At 39.4% G+C, this 16,484-nt stretch overlaps 1 protein-coding gene across 1 annotated transcript in view; it reads right to left on the bottom strand.

Annotated features, from left to right (window-relative positions):
• Nucleotides 1–9,089: 9,089 nt before the first annotated feature.
• Nucleotides 9,090–16,484, bottom strand: part of SOX6 (SRY-box transcription factor 6) — a 416,902-nt gene continuing 409,507 nt past the window's right edge. Inside the window, 2 exon segments of the mRNA XM_077453685.1 lie at nt 9,090–9,631; nt 11,178–11,394. Coding sequence (XP_077309811.1) covers nt 9,328–9,631; nt 11,178–11,394 — 521 coding nt within the window. The 3' untranslated portion in view covers nt 9,090–9,327.

The raw sequence follows: 16,484 nt of genomic DNA on the forward strand, positions 1-16,484 counted from the left end.
GCTACAAGCCTCTCTTAATAACTGTAAATGACAATACAATAATGTAAAAAAAAAAAAAAAAAAAAAAAAAGCTAAGCAAGTTTTAATATTTTTTTTTTTTAGCTAAAAATTGGCAGGAAATACAATGTAGAAAAGAATCGCTTTTTTTTTAACTTAACAAAAAAAAAAAAAAAAAAGAGCGTAACACAAATGACAAAAGACAGACGAAGCACACTAGCGTTTCTGCAATGTGCAGCATACAGTTTGATATTTGCACCTATCCCATAATGAGTGAGCACCGAGACCCCGGCCCACCATTTTTTTTTTTTTTAGCCAAGCGGAGCTTAAATTAAAACTTAAGTCCTAATCGCAAATCTTTGCGTCTCTCATATACTTTACTTATTTTTTTTTAATAGAATACTTTCTGCGTTTCGGCACGCAAATTTAAAAAACAGCAACAAAACATCTACACCAATTAAAACATTGTGTACGTCGAAGAGATGAACAATTCAAAAAAATCAACGTAAAATTCTATCTATAAAAATGTTACACTTGGGGTCCTATAGAAAAAAAAAAAAAAAAAACTACAGTTTAGTATAAAATAAAACATTAAAAACACTTTACAAAACAAAAAAAGATTGCGGAGCAAGAAAAAAAAAAAAAAAAAAAAGGTAATATTGTAATGAAATGTAACAAGTGCTTTTTTTTTTTGTAAACTGAGGTCATCTGTATCGTAGATTTTTTATTTTTTTTATTTTAATATATACAAACGGCGAGTGCAGTTTCCCACGGTAGTAGATGAGAAGCACCGCCTGACCTCAAAAAAATATTTATTTCACATTCTAATCGAAAATTGTTTAAAAAAAAAAAAAAAAAAAACCTTCAATGTTGGAGGCTATGAAACACAACTGGCTGTGAAATGCGTTGGGCCCCTCGAGCATTGATTGAGTTCAAGAAGAAAAACCCGTCACTGTTCGATTCATGTACCTTTATAAGACATCAAGATCAAAGAGCTTACTAGATTTGATATTAAGTGCTGTGGAGCATGAATAACTTTTTTTTTTTTTTTTTGATATCGCAAAAAGTCAACATGATCATTGTCAATAAGCTTGTTCAAAGGAAAAAAAAAATAGCTTTGTGAGACCATATATATAAAAAAAAAAAGGAACCCTCCAATACTTAATTTTTTTTTTATTTACATTATAAATAAAAAAAAAATTACCTTTTGTGAGAACATATTAATGAAAAAAAAAGTTAAAACTCTCCCATACTTTTTATTTATTAATAATCTAAATTCTTTTTTTTGGGGGGGGGGGGTGTTGAAAAGAGTTAATATATTAATATTATGGGCATATGTTTTTAAAAAATAAGAATTTATTTAACTTGCCACAAAAGAAAAAAAAAAAAGTTTCAGCTTACAAAAATTGGCCCCCACCCAAACAACAAACCAAATCAGATTATCTCTTTCTAAACATATCCACTCCACAAATCGGTTATTGTAACCTTTACCATCCCCCCCCCCCCCTGTATCTATAGATTGCCATTGTTGGAAGCACTGTCAGAATTGTTAGTAATATTTAATGTACAAAGTTAAGACATTAAATCGCCTATTTGCACCCCGAGAAATTTTTTTTTTTTTTTTTTTTTTGTTTAAGAAATTCGGTCCTTGTGACCTTGTTCTGAGGTTTTTGTTTGGCTGCTCGGTGACCGAATAAGTCGCCATTGTAAATGATTATAAACCCCCATAGTTTGTTCTATTTTTTTTTTTTAAATACCAAATGTTTTTATTTACTAAAGTGCTTAAACTCTTTAATTGGTGAAGATCCATAAATAAGTCGTCTTTTATAAGCATTTGTTAGTTTCTACTGGTCGTACCCAAATGTCTATAGAGCTGTTCGTACCTGTAATGAGAAACTATGTACCCCACGTGTGCAGCGCTACAGCAACAATCTTGCCAAAAAGTACCAGAAAAATAAAAAAAACCTGAAAAACGAGGCCAATTGCCACTTTCTTGGCCAAAAAAAAATTGGTAAAATTGGCAGCTATTTTAAATTGCAATCTAAATCTGTATTTTTTTTTTGTATTATTGTACAAAAATTCCTATTGTCGGATGTCTTTTTAAAAAAAATGAAAGATAAGATAATACAGATTTCTTACATTTCAGAATAGGTGCACCTGAAATCCCTTTCAAGTTTTAATTTCTGATGTATTTAAATATGTTAAAACACGAATATCTACGATTTATTTACAGAAGAATATGAGGTTTTCTTTCCCTTTTTTTTATTTTTTTTTTATGATGTAGGAAATGTTTTTTTTTTTTTTTACCTAGTATATATACATTTTAAAAATGTATTGTCTATGGACTAATTTGTGAAATTCATATAAGAAAACGATTACAGGGATCTCATTGTTCTGAGGAAATGATGCTCCAGAAATACAGCATAGATTAAATGCATTTATGTTCACAATGTGGACAGCTATGCAGACCGAATTCTTAACCAATTTATTTATTTTCGTTTTTTTTTTTTATACAGTCACTAACAAGTGCAATACCCTTTTTCGGATATTGTGAATAAGGAGAGTTTAAAAGATTTTACTATTCTTTTAAAAAAAAAATAGTTATTTTTGGGAAAAGTTTAAGCCTTTAAAAAAAAAAAAAAAAAAAAAAATTATATTTAAAATGTTGAGAGAACATCTTTTAGCATGCTTTCTATTTAAAAAAAAAATAAATGAATTCAATTAAACGAATTTTAAAAAGTTGGGAGAACCTTTTTCAGCTTGCCATCACTGGAGCTTTATAGAGGAAAAAAAGAGTATGTGCTTTATTTTTTATATATCTTTTATTTTTACAATGATACTAATGTCTTTTATATCAAATTCTTTCACTTAGCTATTAGCCTTGAGGAGAGATCTGATACTATTTACTCATCGATTTAAATCTTTTGTAAAGGGGGGATTTTAAAATGTACAAAAGCTAAAAATAAAGGGGCCAGTAAATACATAGGTTACAATTTATACATAAAAAAATGATGTGTATGCTCCTATGTCATATTTAAACAAGGAAAAAAAAAATAATATATATATATATATATATATAGCTATATATATATATATTTATTAATAATAATTATATATATATATATATATATATTACGTGTGTTTTTTTTTTCATTGTTTAAATATGACATGGGAGCATACACATAGGTTACAATTTATACATAAAAAAATTATGTGTATGCTCCTATGTCATATTTAAACAATGAAAAAAAAAACGTGCGCGTGTGTGTGTGTATATATATATATATATATATATATATATATATATATATATATATATATATGCACACATTTTTTTTTTGTTTTTTTTTCATTGTTTAAATATGACATAGGAGCATACACATAATTTTTTTATGTATAAATTGTTACCTATGTATTTAGTGGCCCCTTTATTTTAGCTTTTGTGCATTTTAAAATTCCCCCTTTACAAAAGATTTATTTATATATATATATATATATATATATATATATATATATATAAAAAACAAAAAAGCTGAAATGGAAAATGAATTGTCTTGTTTCTTTTGCTCTAGTTAGGACTTAATTGATGATTGTCACTATTTTATGTAGTTTTGTCTAGTAAATAATTTGTTTTGATCTTGTTACTTAATATCTTTACAAACCATGCTTTTTTATTTATATTCAGTGGTGGTCTAAAAATAAAAAATAAAATATTTTGACTGGTTGAACAAGCACAAAAGTTTGGAGGAAGATTGGGGCTTAAATTCAGCATGTAAATTTCAACATGTATTTTTACATAAAGATTGGGGCTTAAATTCAGCATTTAAATTCCAGCATGTATTCTGCATAAATAATTGAAATATAGCATTAAAAAAAAAAAAAAATTAAAAAAAAAAGTGACTCAGATCCAGCAAGTGTGAGACGTGCCCACACCAGTCTAAACAGATGACTTTTTGTTCATGAAGTTTTCATACAACAGTTTCACATTAATCAGAACTGATAAAAAATACAATTTATATCCAGTGCTTATAACACTTAGGAAAAAAAAAAGAACATCTGCGAGTGTATTTTCTATACAAGCAAAATCAAGTTTCAAATTAAAGAACAGTCATTTTGTTCTTTGCTAGCCCATGTAATGCATTTTTTTTCTTATTCTGGTCGTTAAAAAAAAAAAGAAGAAAAAAAAAATAACTGCTAAATGAAATCTTTTTCTACACGTAAAATAATAATGTAATGTACAAAGCTGGCACTACAACAATCTGACAAAGAAAAAAAAATAAAATAAAATGTACTTTTTAACATATACAGCTGTACTTTTTTTTTTTTTTTTTTAATAAATATTGAATCCAGTTACAATAAGGGATTGCACATAATAGGTGTGGTTAACTCTCCTGTACTAAATTACATGTTAAATTTAAATGGATATTTAAAAAATATATATATATTGTTTTTATAAGCTGTTTGAAATATTAAGTGCATGAGGATAACTGAGGATTTGACATTTACTGGGCACATTTACATGTTATTTTAGTTACTGGGAATTGTTGGGGTCTAGTTAAAAAAAAAAAAAAAAAATTTAAATCATGAATCTAGAATTTATTGAATCTGTTCTTTCATGACCAATTTTCTTATTTTTATTTTATTTTTTTGTAGGCAGTCTTGTCAGGTCTTGGATCAATTCTAGACTACAATATTAATTTTTTAATAAGCCATTAAAAGTTCTGTAGAGTGTTCCCTCTGTAAACTGACACTCGTTACCTGAACGGAACATCTGGGAAAGACATTCCTATAAATCACCCAATTTTTGTAATATGCGCTACAAGACATAAATATACAATATAGCAATTTGCGTTTATGGTGACATTATAAATTTTACACGTGATCTCAGCGAGTAAATGACGAGGGCTTCAAAAGAAAGGAAACTTTTTTTTTTTCCCCTCCCCCTTCCAATCTAATTTTCTTGAAATGTTGGGATTCTTAAAGAGGAAAAAAAATCAAACTGAACATCACATGGGGGGCGTTCTCCCACATTCCCTTCCACCGGGATCTGCCGCTGGAACTCCCAAAATCCCGCTGCTAAGGGCCCCGTTCACACCGCAAAAAAACGTCCTCCAGATCCGTTGCGGATGCAATTTCTGCATGCGCAATTTTAATGCGTTTGATGCATTCCAGTTGCTTCTTTTTTTTTTTTCTTGTTTATTTTATTTATTTATACTGTTCCTGGGTCTGTTGCGTTTTTTATGCTTTTTCACCACATTCCAGTACAGTTCTGTGCAGAAAATAAGCAGCATGTTTTTTTTTTTTTTCTGGAACTGAAACGCGCTGCACTGGTCTGAACTATACCATTGGAGTCCATATAACCTACTTTCCATGCGTTTTTTGATGCAGAAAAGAAAAAAAAATCGCACTGGACTGCATGTGGTGTGAGCGGGCACTAAAAGTCAAAAACTGTGCAGTTCTAAAGCTAGTTCACATCTATGCGTGTGCAGGTCGATGCGTTTTTTTTTTTGTGGCGCATATTTATGCTTGCGCGTTTTTATTTTTGTAGGAGGAAAAGACTGGCGGTTAAACACAAACGCCTATCAAAAATGCACAATTAACGCACCTACAAGCATTTTTGTTGCAATTTTGATCTGATTCCGTCGAAGTCCATAGGTCCAAAAACGCACTGCAGGAAATGGCATAGATGTGAACGAGACCCATAGGAAATAATGTTACGTGGACTGTGGTGCATTTCTGCAGATCCACCAATGCACTAAAAAATGCGCAGGTGTGAACTTACCCCCCATCTCCTAAGTGATACTATGCATGTGCACCCCCTACCTGGAAGCACTAGGGAATTGTGGAGGTTATGGTGGTAGCCCCCATCCCTACGCTGTCCCCAGCCTCTAGTAGCCCCCATATCCTAAGTACCGCCCCATCACCTGAATTGCCCCCATCTTCTAAGTGACACTTTGCATATGCACCCCCTACCTGGAAGCACTAGAGAATTGCGGAGGATCTCGTGGTGGACCATGGTGGTAGCCCCCCCATCTCCTAATTGGCTCTCATCCTCTAAGTGACACTATACATGTGCGCCCCCTACCTGGAAGCACTAGGAAATTGCAGGGGTTCTGTTGGCGGACCGTGAAGGGAAGGTTAGCCAAAGGTAAGTGTTGGCATGTGGAGCCCGATATGCAACATTGGTTCAAGTTTGATTTTTTTTTTTTTTTTCCCTCTACATGTTAAGTGCTGTTAAAAATTTTTTAACCCCTTTAACAAGAGTTTTTCACAAGAGAGGGAATGAGGGCACTTCTTTTTATTGTGCGTTTTTCCTTCTGTGATGATTCATCTGTTTTTCACAAAAAATGTCCCAACTTTACAAAAGAGAAATAAACGCACGAAGACCTCCCACTGAAAAAAAATAAAAATAAACAAAAAATAAATTTTTTTTATTTTATTTTTTTTTGTTTCCGTGGGAGGTCTTTTGCACTGTTTGTACTTTTTTGCATTAATGTTATTTTGTAGCTGCATAGGCTCCATTGTATGTAATGGTCATCATCAGATTAGGTAGTGGCGGTGTGATTAGTTCTCTATTTTTGATTAGAGAAGCTGGTGGCCCTCAATTCCCAAACTAAGGCCAACAATCCATTAAACAATTGATGACCACAAGCCTAAAATGTTCTATTTATTTTTTTAAATAGAGAAATTGATTCGAGAAGCTGTAAAGAAAAATGAACACACAGCAAATGACTTCCCATTGGAAAAAAAAAATTTGAAAAATGTATTTTTTCTCTTTTTTTTTTTTTTCAGTAGGAAGCCTTTTGCGCTGTTTTTATTATTATTTTTTTTTTTTTTGTAATTGCCTTAATGCTATTTTACAGCTGCATAGGCTCCATTTTACATAATGGTCATCATCGGATTAGGGAGTGGCACTGTGATTTGTTTTTCTATTTTTGATTAGAGAAGCTGGTGGCTCTCCATTGCCCCCAACTAAGGCCAACAATCCACTAAAAGATTGATGACCACAGCCCTACAATTTTATAAAGCCTTGAATGTGTATATATATATTTCTTTTTTAATATAGAAGTTGATTCGAGAAGCTGTAAAGAAAAATAAACACAACGCAAATGACTTCCCGCTGAAAAAAATAAAATAAAATAAATTGAAAAATGTATTTTCTCTTTTTTTTTTTTTTCAGTAGGAAGTCTTTTGCAACGATTTTTTTTTCCTTTATTTTTTTTAATGGCATTAATGCTATTTTACAGCTGCATAGGCTCCATTTTATGTAATGGTCATCATCAGATTAGAGAGAGTGGCACTGTGATTCGTTTTTCTATTTTTGATTAGAGAAGCTGGTGGCTCTCCATTCCCCCCAACTAAGGCCAACATCCACCAGCCTAAAATTTCATAAAGCCTTGTATTTTTATTTTTATTTTTTAATAGAGAAGTTGATTCGAGAAGCTGTAAAGAAAAATAAACACAGCGCAAATGACTTCCCACTGAAAAAATAAAAAATAAATAAATCAAAAAATTGTCTTTTTTTTTTTTCCAGTAGGAAGTCTTTTGCGCCAATTTTATTTTTTACTTTTTTTTTAAATGGCATTAATGCTATTTTTACAGCTGCATAGGCTCCATTTTACGTAATGGTCATCATCAGATTAGAGAGAGTGGCACTGTGATTTAGTTTTTCTATTTTTTGATTTAGAGAAGCCGGTGGCTCTCAATTCTCCCCACCGGGACCAACTTCCAATAAAGGATCGATGATGAGGACTTCAAGCCTAAAATCTGATCTCCATTTAAAAAAAATAAAAAAGTTGATTAGAGAAGCTGGGGGGGGCAACATCCACTAAAAAGTTGACGACGACTACAAGCCTAAAATCGGATAGTCCCACCAAAAGGGTTGATATCCACAGCAGGAACATTTTTGCCCAACACAACCTGAATATCTTCTCTATTGTCTGAAAGCCCAATTCTCAAATAATCATCTGCATTCCTATAAAAGCAGGGATATGCAATTAGCGGACCTCCAGCTGCTTCAGAACTACAAGTCCCATGAGGCATGACACCCAGAGGCAGAGGCATGATGGGACTTGTAGTTTTGCAACAGTTGGAGGTCCTCTAATTGCATATCCCTGCTGTAAAGGAATGTATGCCCTACCCCGCCCCCCATTCTATTTTTTTTTTTCTTCACCGGATGTTTCAATAACCAGGACTTGGGCCCGACTGAGGCATGAGGTGAAGGACCTTTTGGGGTGACTAAATGATACCAGGTGTGGGATTGCAGCTGGACCCTTGGCATTCTGGAATGAAGAGATTCAGATCAGCAGAGTGAACATCGAATGCAAGGTTTGGGGGGGGGGGGGGCTACAATCCTAATATATCTCATCTTCCTCGAAGACTTTCCCAGTAACTCAATCACGCACGCTCATCAGCACCGGTGGCCATGTTTTAGCTTCATTACACAATTTCCTGAGTGCTCCTTAAAGTTCTCTGGAAAGTAAGATTGTGCGGGAACAGCAAGACAAGACGACGGCAGCCTAAAAAAAAACACAGTGGCCACCTTGTTTTTAAGATTCCGGGAGATTGTCTAAGACTTTCTAAGAAGCGTTTTTTTTTTTTTTTCCTTAAGACATAAACTGCCCGGGGATTAAGGAACTCAATGTTTTGGCACGTTGGAAGTAAAAAAAAAAAAAAAAAAAACCCCACCAGGACCTCGAGGGCGAAGGGGGGGGGGGGGGTCAATGAAGGTTCCACAGAGAGTTAAGTGCAGGTCGAGCTAATGTCTGGATTCACAATATGTAAAAACGTGTACCTATCTCCTAAGAGGAGTCAGCATAAAACACATTCACAACGTGTTGGCTGGCACATACCTGAGTGAGAATGTTTATACCCCATCTAAAAACAGTAACTCAAAAAAAAAAAAAACCATCAGCATTCAAAGGAAGAAAAAAAAAAACACACGAAATGTAAGACTTGTAAGACAGCTAAAAGGTTCGTTTCAGTTCAAGTTCTGATGTCCGATTTGTTTTTTTTTTTTTTTTTTTTTTTTACAGACACCTTTTACTTAAAATTAAAAAAAAAAATTGTTCAAGAAAAACCTGGGGGGGGGGGGGCGGTTGGGGGGAGTCAATCCATCTCACACATGAAGAAATATTTAAGACCTTTTCCGCTCACGGGATTGTGGAAACCACATACGCATGCAGGCTCTTCACAAACTTTTTTTTTTTGTTCAAAAATTCCAAGAAAGTCGAGAGCGTATTCTCCTCGCCGTTTTTCTCCAAGGTATAGAACGTTTTTTGAAAAAAAAAATTTTTAGTTTGAATTCTAGTTTTTTTTTTTTTTTTTTTTTCAGTTGGCACCCACAGCCTCATTGGCTTCGTTTTCGCTGCTATAGTCTGATTTGGGCTCCTCGTCGTATTCGTCGTACATCTCCATCTCGTCCTCTCCGTTCATCAGGTCGTTGCCGGCGAGGCTGCCACTGTCCAGCTTGATGCCGTAGGTGCTCTGTATGACGGGGATGCTGGGCTCGGGGCTGACCGAAGTGCTGGAACAGTCTGACGTCATCTGGGGTGATGGTGTGGTGTTGGCCATGCTGATCGCGCCCGGGTACACCACCGCTCCCGCAGTGCTTATGGGGATCTGAGGCTGTTGCCTAAAGGCAGACGGGAGGACAACATTAGCAACAGGAAAACCAGCAAGCATGGGACTAAGGAAGGCAAAAATACTGTTCAGTTCACATTTGTAAAACACAAGGTCGTTTCAAGTGGCCCTTGCACCTCTCCTGCGGCACTCCCCTGGTCTCCACCCCCACCTTATGTCAGATGCTGGCTACAGAGAGGAGGACAGAACTCCTCTGTCAGATCCTGCATTTCTTTGTGCATCTGCAGAGACGCTTGTCTCTGGACCCCCCCCCCCCCAGCAGGCAGCAGCGGAGAGTAAAGAGCACCTCCTACAGATCCTGCACTTCTCCGTACATTTGCAGAGAGGCTTGTCTCTGGACCCCACCCCTCCCCTTCCCAGCAATCAGCAGCAGAGAGGACAGAACTCCTCTGTCAGATCCTGCACTTCTCTGTGCATCTGCAGAGATGCTCGTCTCTGGACCCCCCCCCCCCCAGCAGTCAGCAGCGGAGAGTAAAGAACACCTCCTACAGATCCTGCACTTCTCCGTACATTTGCAGAGAGGCTTGTCTCTGGACCCCACCCCTCCCCTTCTCAGCAATCAGCAGCAGAGAGGAGGACAGAACTCCTCTGTCAGATCCTGCACTTCTCTGTGCATCTGCAGAGATGCACGTCTCTGGACCCCCCCCCCCCCAGCAGTCAGCAGCGGAGAGTAAAGAACACCTCCTACAGATCCGGCAATTCTCTGTGCATCCGCAGAGAGGCTCGTCTCTGGACCCCCCCCCCCCCCCTCCTCCTTGTCAGCAGCATAGAGGAGGACAGAACTCTTCCTACAGATCCTGCACCCCTCTGTGTAATTAGCAGCACCCCTTCGCCTCCACCTCCCCTGGTCTTGGCATTCAGCCGATTCCACTGTGATATAAGTGAGGGCGTTAGGACTCTGAACATCTGATGTAAGAGGGTGTGTAGTGCTATGGACATCTAGTGCTACAGATACAACCGGTCCTTTGAGGGCAACCACAATGCTGATGGGGCCTGCAATGACGTGGCAATTCATTTGATGCAAAGTTTTGGTGATTTTTTGTTTTGTAAGGTTGGGTGGAGGCATCCGGTCCATATTAATTTATTTCTAAAAGGACACCAACCCTAATTATAGGTTAAGGAACCTTTCACTGACCATAAAGGGTGGGAATTGGTAAATGAGACTTTGTATGTACATATATAGATATATATGACCACTCCATGGTGTCTGACATCTATTACTGACGTGTTTCGCCAAAAAGTGCTTACTCAGAATCCACATATGTTACATGTACAATAAATGAATTCAATTCCTACATAAAATGTATCCTCCTAGTAGAGGATCACCGTATATTAATGTGAGGCCACACAGAGAACCAAAATAAAAAGGGCCTCACATGAAGTACCTAAGAGGGCAACCTAAGTAGTTATGTAAATACCCATTAAGTATGTTCTCTACAACCTTACAGAAAATGATATTTATTTTTTCTGAATTTTTACTTCTATTTAATATTGAACCCAACATCTAAATAAAATTTCCTTATTTATAGCTTGCTCACCCCACAGTGAAGAATTGCCTCATCTCCTGTCTCCTCGACCTCATCAGCTGCTTGTACTCTCCGATACGTAGCTTCTTGCCGTCCACGATGCACGTGCGCTTGGGTCGTGGCTTGTACTTGTAGTTGGGATACTTCTCTAGGTGGATCTTGCTGAGGCGAGCTTGTTCTTCGTAGTATGGCTGCTTCTCTTGGTTGGACATAGCTTTCCAGCGGGAACCTACAAAAGCCAAGACATAGATGTCAATTGCCTTGAAATGCCAAGGGTGCAAGCCCAGCCGCAAGCGGCAATGATGACGGGGGGTGACGTGAACATGGAACCTACAATGCCAAGGCTGCCAATTGCAGAGCCTTAAAATGCCAAAGGTACAACCTCTGCCAGGAGTGGCAACCAAGGAACATGAGGGTGAAGTGCCATGGGTGTTGGAACCTACAGATGTCAACTGCAGAGCCTTAAAATGTCAAAGGTGTAACCTCTACCAGGAGTGGCAACCAAGGAACATGAGGGTGAAGTGCCATGGACATGGAACCCACAAATGTCAACTGCAGAGCCTTAAAATGCCAAAGGTGTAACCTCTACCAGGAGTGGCATGGCAACCAAGGAACATGAGGGTGAATAGGCATGGAACCTACAGATGTCAACTGCAGAGCCTTAACATGCCAAAGGTGTAACCTCTACCAGGAGTGGCAACCAAGGAACATGAGGGTGAATAGCCATAGGCATGGAACCTACAAATGTCTTTTGTTTTTTTATCTTAACCACTTAAAGGGGTTGTAAAGGTTTGTTTTTTATTTTCTAAATAGGTTCCTTTAAGCTAGTGCATTGTTGGTTCACTTACCTTTTCCTTTGATTTCCCTTCTAAATGTTTTTTTCTTTGTCTGAATTTCTCACTTCCTGTTCCTCCTCAGTAAGCTGTTCTGGCTGACTAACCACCAGCTCGGATGATGGTGAGAAGTTTACTGAGGAGAAGCAGGAAGTGAGATATTCAGACAAAGAAAAAAAACATTTAGAAGGAAAATCGAAGGAAAAGGTAAAGTGAACCAACAATGCACTAGCTTAAAGGAACCTATTTAGAAAATAAAAAACAAACCTTTACAACCCCTTTTAAGGACCAGCCTTGTTTTGGAATTTAGGTGTTTACATGTTTAAAACAGTTGTTTTTTTGCTAGAAAATTACTTACAATCCCCAAACATTATATATAGTTTTTTTGGCGGTCATTGCAATACTTTTTTTTCACACTGCATTTGTGCAGCGGTCTTACAAGCGCACTTTTTTTTGGAAAACAAATTCACTTTTTTGAATAAAAGAAAATAAGACAACAGTAAAGTTAGTCCAATTTTTTTTTTCATATTGTGAAAGACAATGTTACAGCGAGTAAATTGATACCCAACATGTCACGCTTCAACATTGTGCCCGCTCAAACTTTTACCCTCAAAAATCTCCATAGGCGACGTTTTAAAAATGCTACAGGTTATGTGTTTTGCAATACAGAGAAGGTCTAGGGCTAGAATTATTTCTCTCGCTCTACCGATCGCGGCAATACCTCACATGTGTGGTTTGACCACCGTTTTCATATGCGGGCGCTACTCGTGTATGCGTCCGCTTCTGCGTGCGAACTCGCCAGGACAGATCGCTTTAAAAAAATATATATATTTTTTTTGTATTTATTTTACTTAATTTTTTTACAGTTAAAAAAAAAAAAATCTGGATCACTTTTATTCCTATTACATGTAAACATCCCTTGTAATAGAACAAAGCACGGCGGGTCCTCTTAAATATGAGATCTTGGGGGGGGGGGGGGGGGTGCAAAAAGTCCTCACATCTTATATTTGGACTAAAATGCAATAAAAAAGTAAAAATAAATTTTCATTTGAAAAAATTACATAGAAAAAATGTGCCTTTAAGAGCTGTGGGAGGAAGTGAGGTTTTGACACCCTGCTATGGTATGGAGGCGGGTGGGGCGCGGCGGCTGTCAGTCAAAAATGAGTCAGCCAATCAGGGGAGCAAGGGGGCGTTGCCAGGCCCGGGACTCCATGTCTGCATGGATACAGGGAGCTCTGACTCGGCTCGGGTGGTACAGGGGGGTTAGCAGGCTGCTGGCTGAGGGGCGCTCGAAAGGAGGTGGAGCCAGGGACAGCAAAGAGGAGGATCTGGGCTGCTCTGTGCAAAAACCAACTACATAGAGGAGGTAAGTATAACGTGTTTGTTATTTTTAAAGAAAAAAAACAAACAAACGAGCCCTTACAATCACTTTAGAATGCCAAAGTGTACAAACTCAGCTGCAAGCGGCCATGATGGAACCTCAGAACGAGGTGCCATGAAACCTACAATGCCAAGACTATGTTGGTTGCAGAGCCTTAAAATGCCAAAGGTGCGACCTCAGCCCAAGGTGGTAACCATTGGAACACGAGGACGAGGTGCCCAGGTCATGAAGGCTGAACTCTCCCCACACCTCCCCATACGTCACTCTTTTCCAACAGATGTTCCTCAGCTAATTTCTGTATGGCAACTTCAAAAAGAAGCACCATTCTAGGTTCCCTCCAACAACCAACCGACCGACCAACCGACCGACCACAGGTGTAAGTCTAAAGAACGCAGGCTCGTCCACTCCTCGGATACAAGTACTGGTCAGCCAAAGGCTACATACTCAGCTGCAAGCGGCCATGATGGAACCTACAACGCCAAGACTATGTTGGTTGCAGAGCCTTAAAATGCCAAAGGTGCGACCTCAGCCCAAGGTGGTAACCATTGGAACACGAGGACGAGGTGCCAAGGTCATGAAGGCTGAACCCTCTCCACACCTCCCTAAGCATCACTCTTTTCCAACAGATGTTCCTCAGCTAATTTCTGTATGGCAACTTCAAAAAAGAAGCACCATTCTAGGTTCCCTCCAACAACCGACCAACCGACCGACCGACCGACCACAGGTGTAAGTCTAAAGAGCGCAGGCTCGTCCACTCCTCGGATACAAGTACCGGTCAGCGGTCAATAAAGCTTTATTGTTCCAAGCAGGAGTCCAGGTTGATGGACGCGGTGCAATAAAGTTTGGAAAATTGAAGGAAAGACCAGCAGACTGTTCAGCCTGTGTTGGTATTTGTCTCCTTTTTTCTGTATGGTTACAATAAAGTGTTACGGTTGGCAACAATTTCTCATAGACGGCCCTCATTGGACTGCGAGGCGGCTGCTCAGCCGCCTTCTTCTCACTAAGTATTAATACATATATATATATATATTCTATTATGTAGCAATTCTATATCCTATGAAAGTAGAAGAGTCCAAGGTTCAGGTTATAGTTGAATATATTCTACATCTGTGCGATAGGAAAGAGAGACGGCCTTATTTAAATTTTTTCGTTGTTGGGGGGTTTGTGGATTCCGCCAAGATATTGATTCCGTTCTGCTGATTATAACAAATGAAAAGCCCCCCCCAATTAGATAAAAACTTTCGGCTTTTGTTTCTTCCTTCCATGATGGAATTGAAATGATTCCCATTAAATGCAGATAATACAATTCCACCGACCAATAGCGATTGTCTATTCTTTTTATTGAAAGCACTTCTTGGAATGCTGAATGCGGCTTTGCCCAAGGCTACAGAAATTAGCGACTCTCTATGTTATAAAACACACGCTCACCACCTGCAACCTTGAAAGACTCTGCCGCTGAATGGATGCTCGGTAATTGACGGGTGAATAGGCTGTGCCCGCTGTAAATGGCACACGCTCGGTGCCAAGGGTAAACCCTACCTGCTCAATTGTGCGCCTGGAGAGGCAGAGAAGAATCTATTACAGGAGCACAAAATCCCCGATATGGACGCGATCGACATCCGCAGCCAAGAACAGAAACCTGGAACCGTTTTCATTGGCCAAAAGTCAGCCGCGGATTTCACTTTTCCACGTCTCCTCCTGAGCATCAGGCGTCTCAGAATCGGGGGTGCCCTCGGTGGCGGCCCATCCGTTAAGAGGGCATGGGCACTGTCCCCTCTATCACGCCACCCCCTGTATGTATCATGCGTAGATTCACTCATGGCGTGAATCAAGCCATGGCCGGTGCGGCCACCCCCTATTCATGCGTCCGGCCCCTTTCAGGATGCCGGACGCCTTAATTACAGTGGCGGGGGTGTTTTGAAGCACCTGATTAGAGCCATCAAAATAGGGTGGACTCTGAGTGTCGGAGCCCACCAAGATCTGTTAGAAAAGCAACATTGAACCGCCTCTCCGGGGGGGCGCGTGAGCCTGATACCCATCACCTGATTGGCTGAAAGGACAGGCGATCCTATTGGATGCCTAGCAGGAAGAAAGAAGAGACACGCGGCGGAAGCATGGAGGACACAGGAGCCGCCGCCTGTCCCACAGCTCCCAGCTGCCCGTTCCACAGCTCGCCGCTGCCCGTCTCACAGCTCGCCGCTGCCCGTCTCACAGCTCGCCGCTGCCCGTCCCACAGCTCGCCGCTGCCCGTCCCACAGCTTGCCGCTGCCCGTCCCACAGCTCGCCGCTGCCCGTCCCACAGCTCGCTGCGGCCTGACCCACCACCAAGATGGGGTAAGTGCCAGTCAGACAGCAGGCAGGAGGTGCTGGTTAAATGTCACCACGGGGGTCACAGTGGCTGCAATGGATGAACACAGTGGTTGCAATTGATGTATTTTCTTTTTTCAGAATTTTTCAGTTTGTTTGCGCCCCCCCCCCCCCCCCCCCCCCAAAAAAAAAAATTTTTGAGCACCAGCCGCCGCTAGGTGCCCTCTAACTGGATACATAGCAGGACCATTAATCCCAACATTGACAGACTCAAAAAGAAACCTTGTTAATTTGTCTCTTTAGGATTCAGCTCCATTTCCTGTGGATATTAAACTCTCTTAACCACTTCCCATCCTTAGGCCATTTATAAATGGCCTAAGGTTTAAGTGGGTATGCCGGGATCACAGTCGAGGTTTAAGTGGGGGTGTCGGGATCACGGTTGAAGTTAAGTGGGGGTGTCGGGATCATGGTTGAAGTTAAGTGGGGGTGTCGGGATCACGGCTGAGGTTTAAGTGGGGGTGTCAGGATTATGGTTGAGGTTTAAGTGGGTATGCCGGGATCACGGTTGAGGTTTAAGTGGGGGTGCCGGGATCACGGTTGAAGTTAAGTGGGTATGCCGGGATCACGGTTGAAGTTAAGTGGGGGTGCCGGGATCACGGTTGAAGTTAAGTGGGGGTGTCGGGATCACGGCTGAGGTTTAAGTGGGGGTGTCGGGATCACGGTTGAGGTTAAGTGGGTATGCTGGGATCATGGCTGAGATTTAAGTTGTTTTAAAACCTGCCATGAATTGTGATTTTT

This window comes from Lithobates pipiens, unplaced genomic scaffold (assembly GCF_037356315.1).
Source record: "Lithobates pipiens isolate NorthernLeopardFrog02 unplaced genomic scaffold, aLitPip1_a1.2 Scaffold_24, whole genome shotgun sequence".
NCBI classification, from domain to species: domain Eukaryota; kingdom Metazoa; phylum Chordata; class Amphibia; order Anura; family Ranidae; genus Lithobates; species Lithobates pipiens.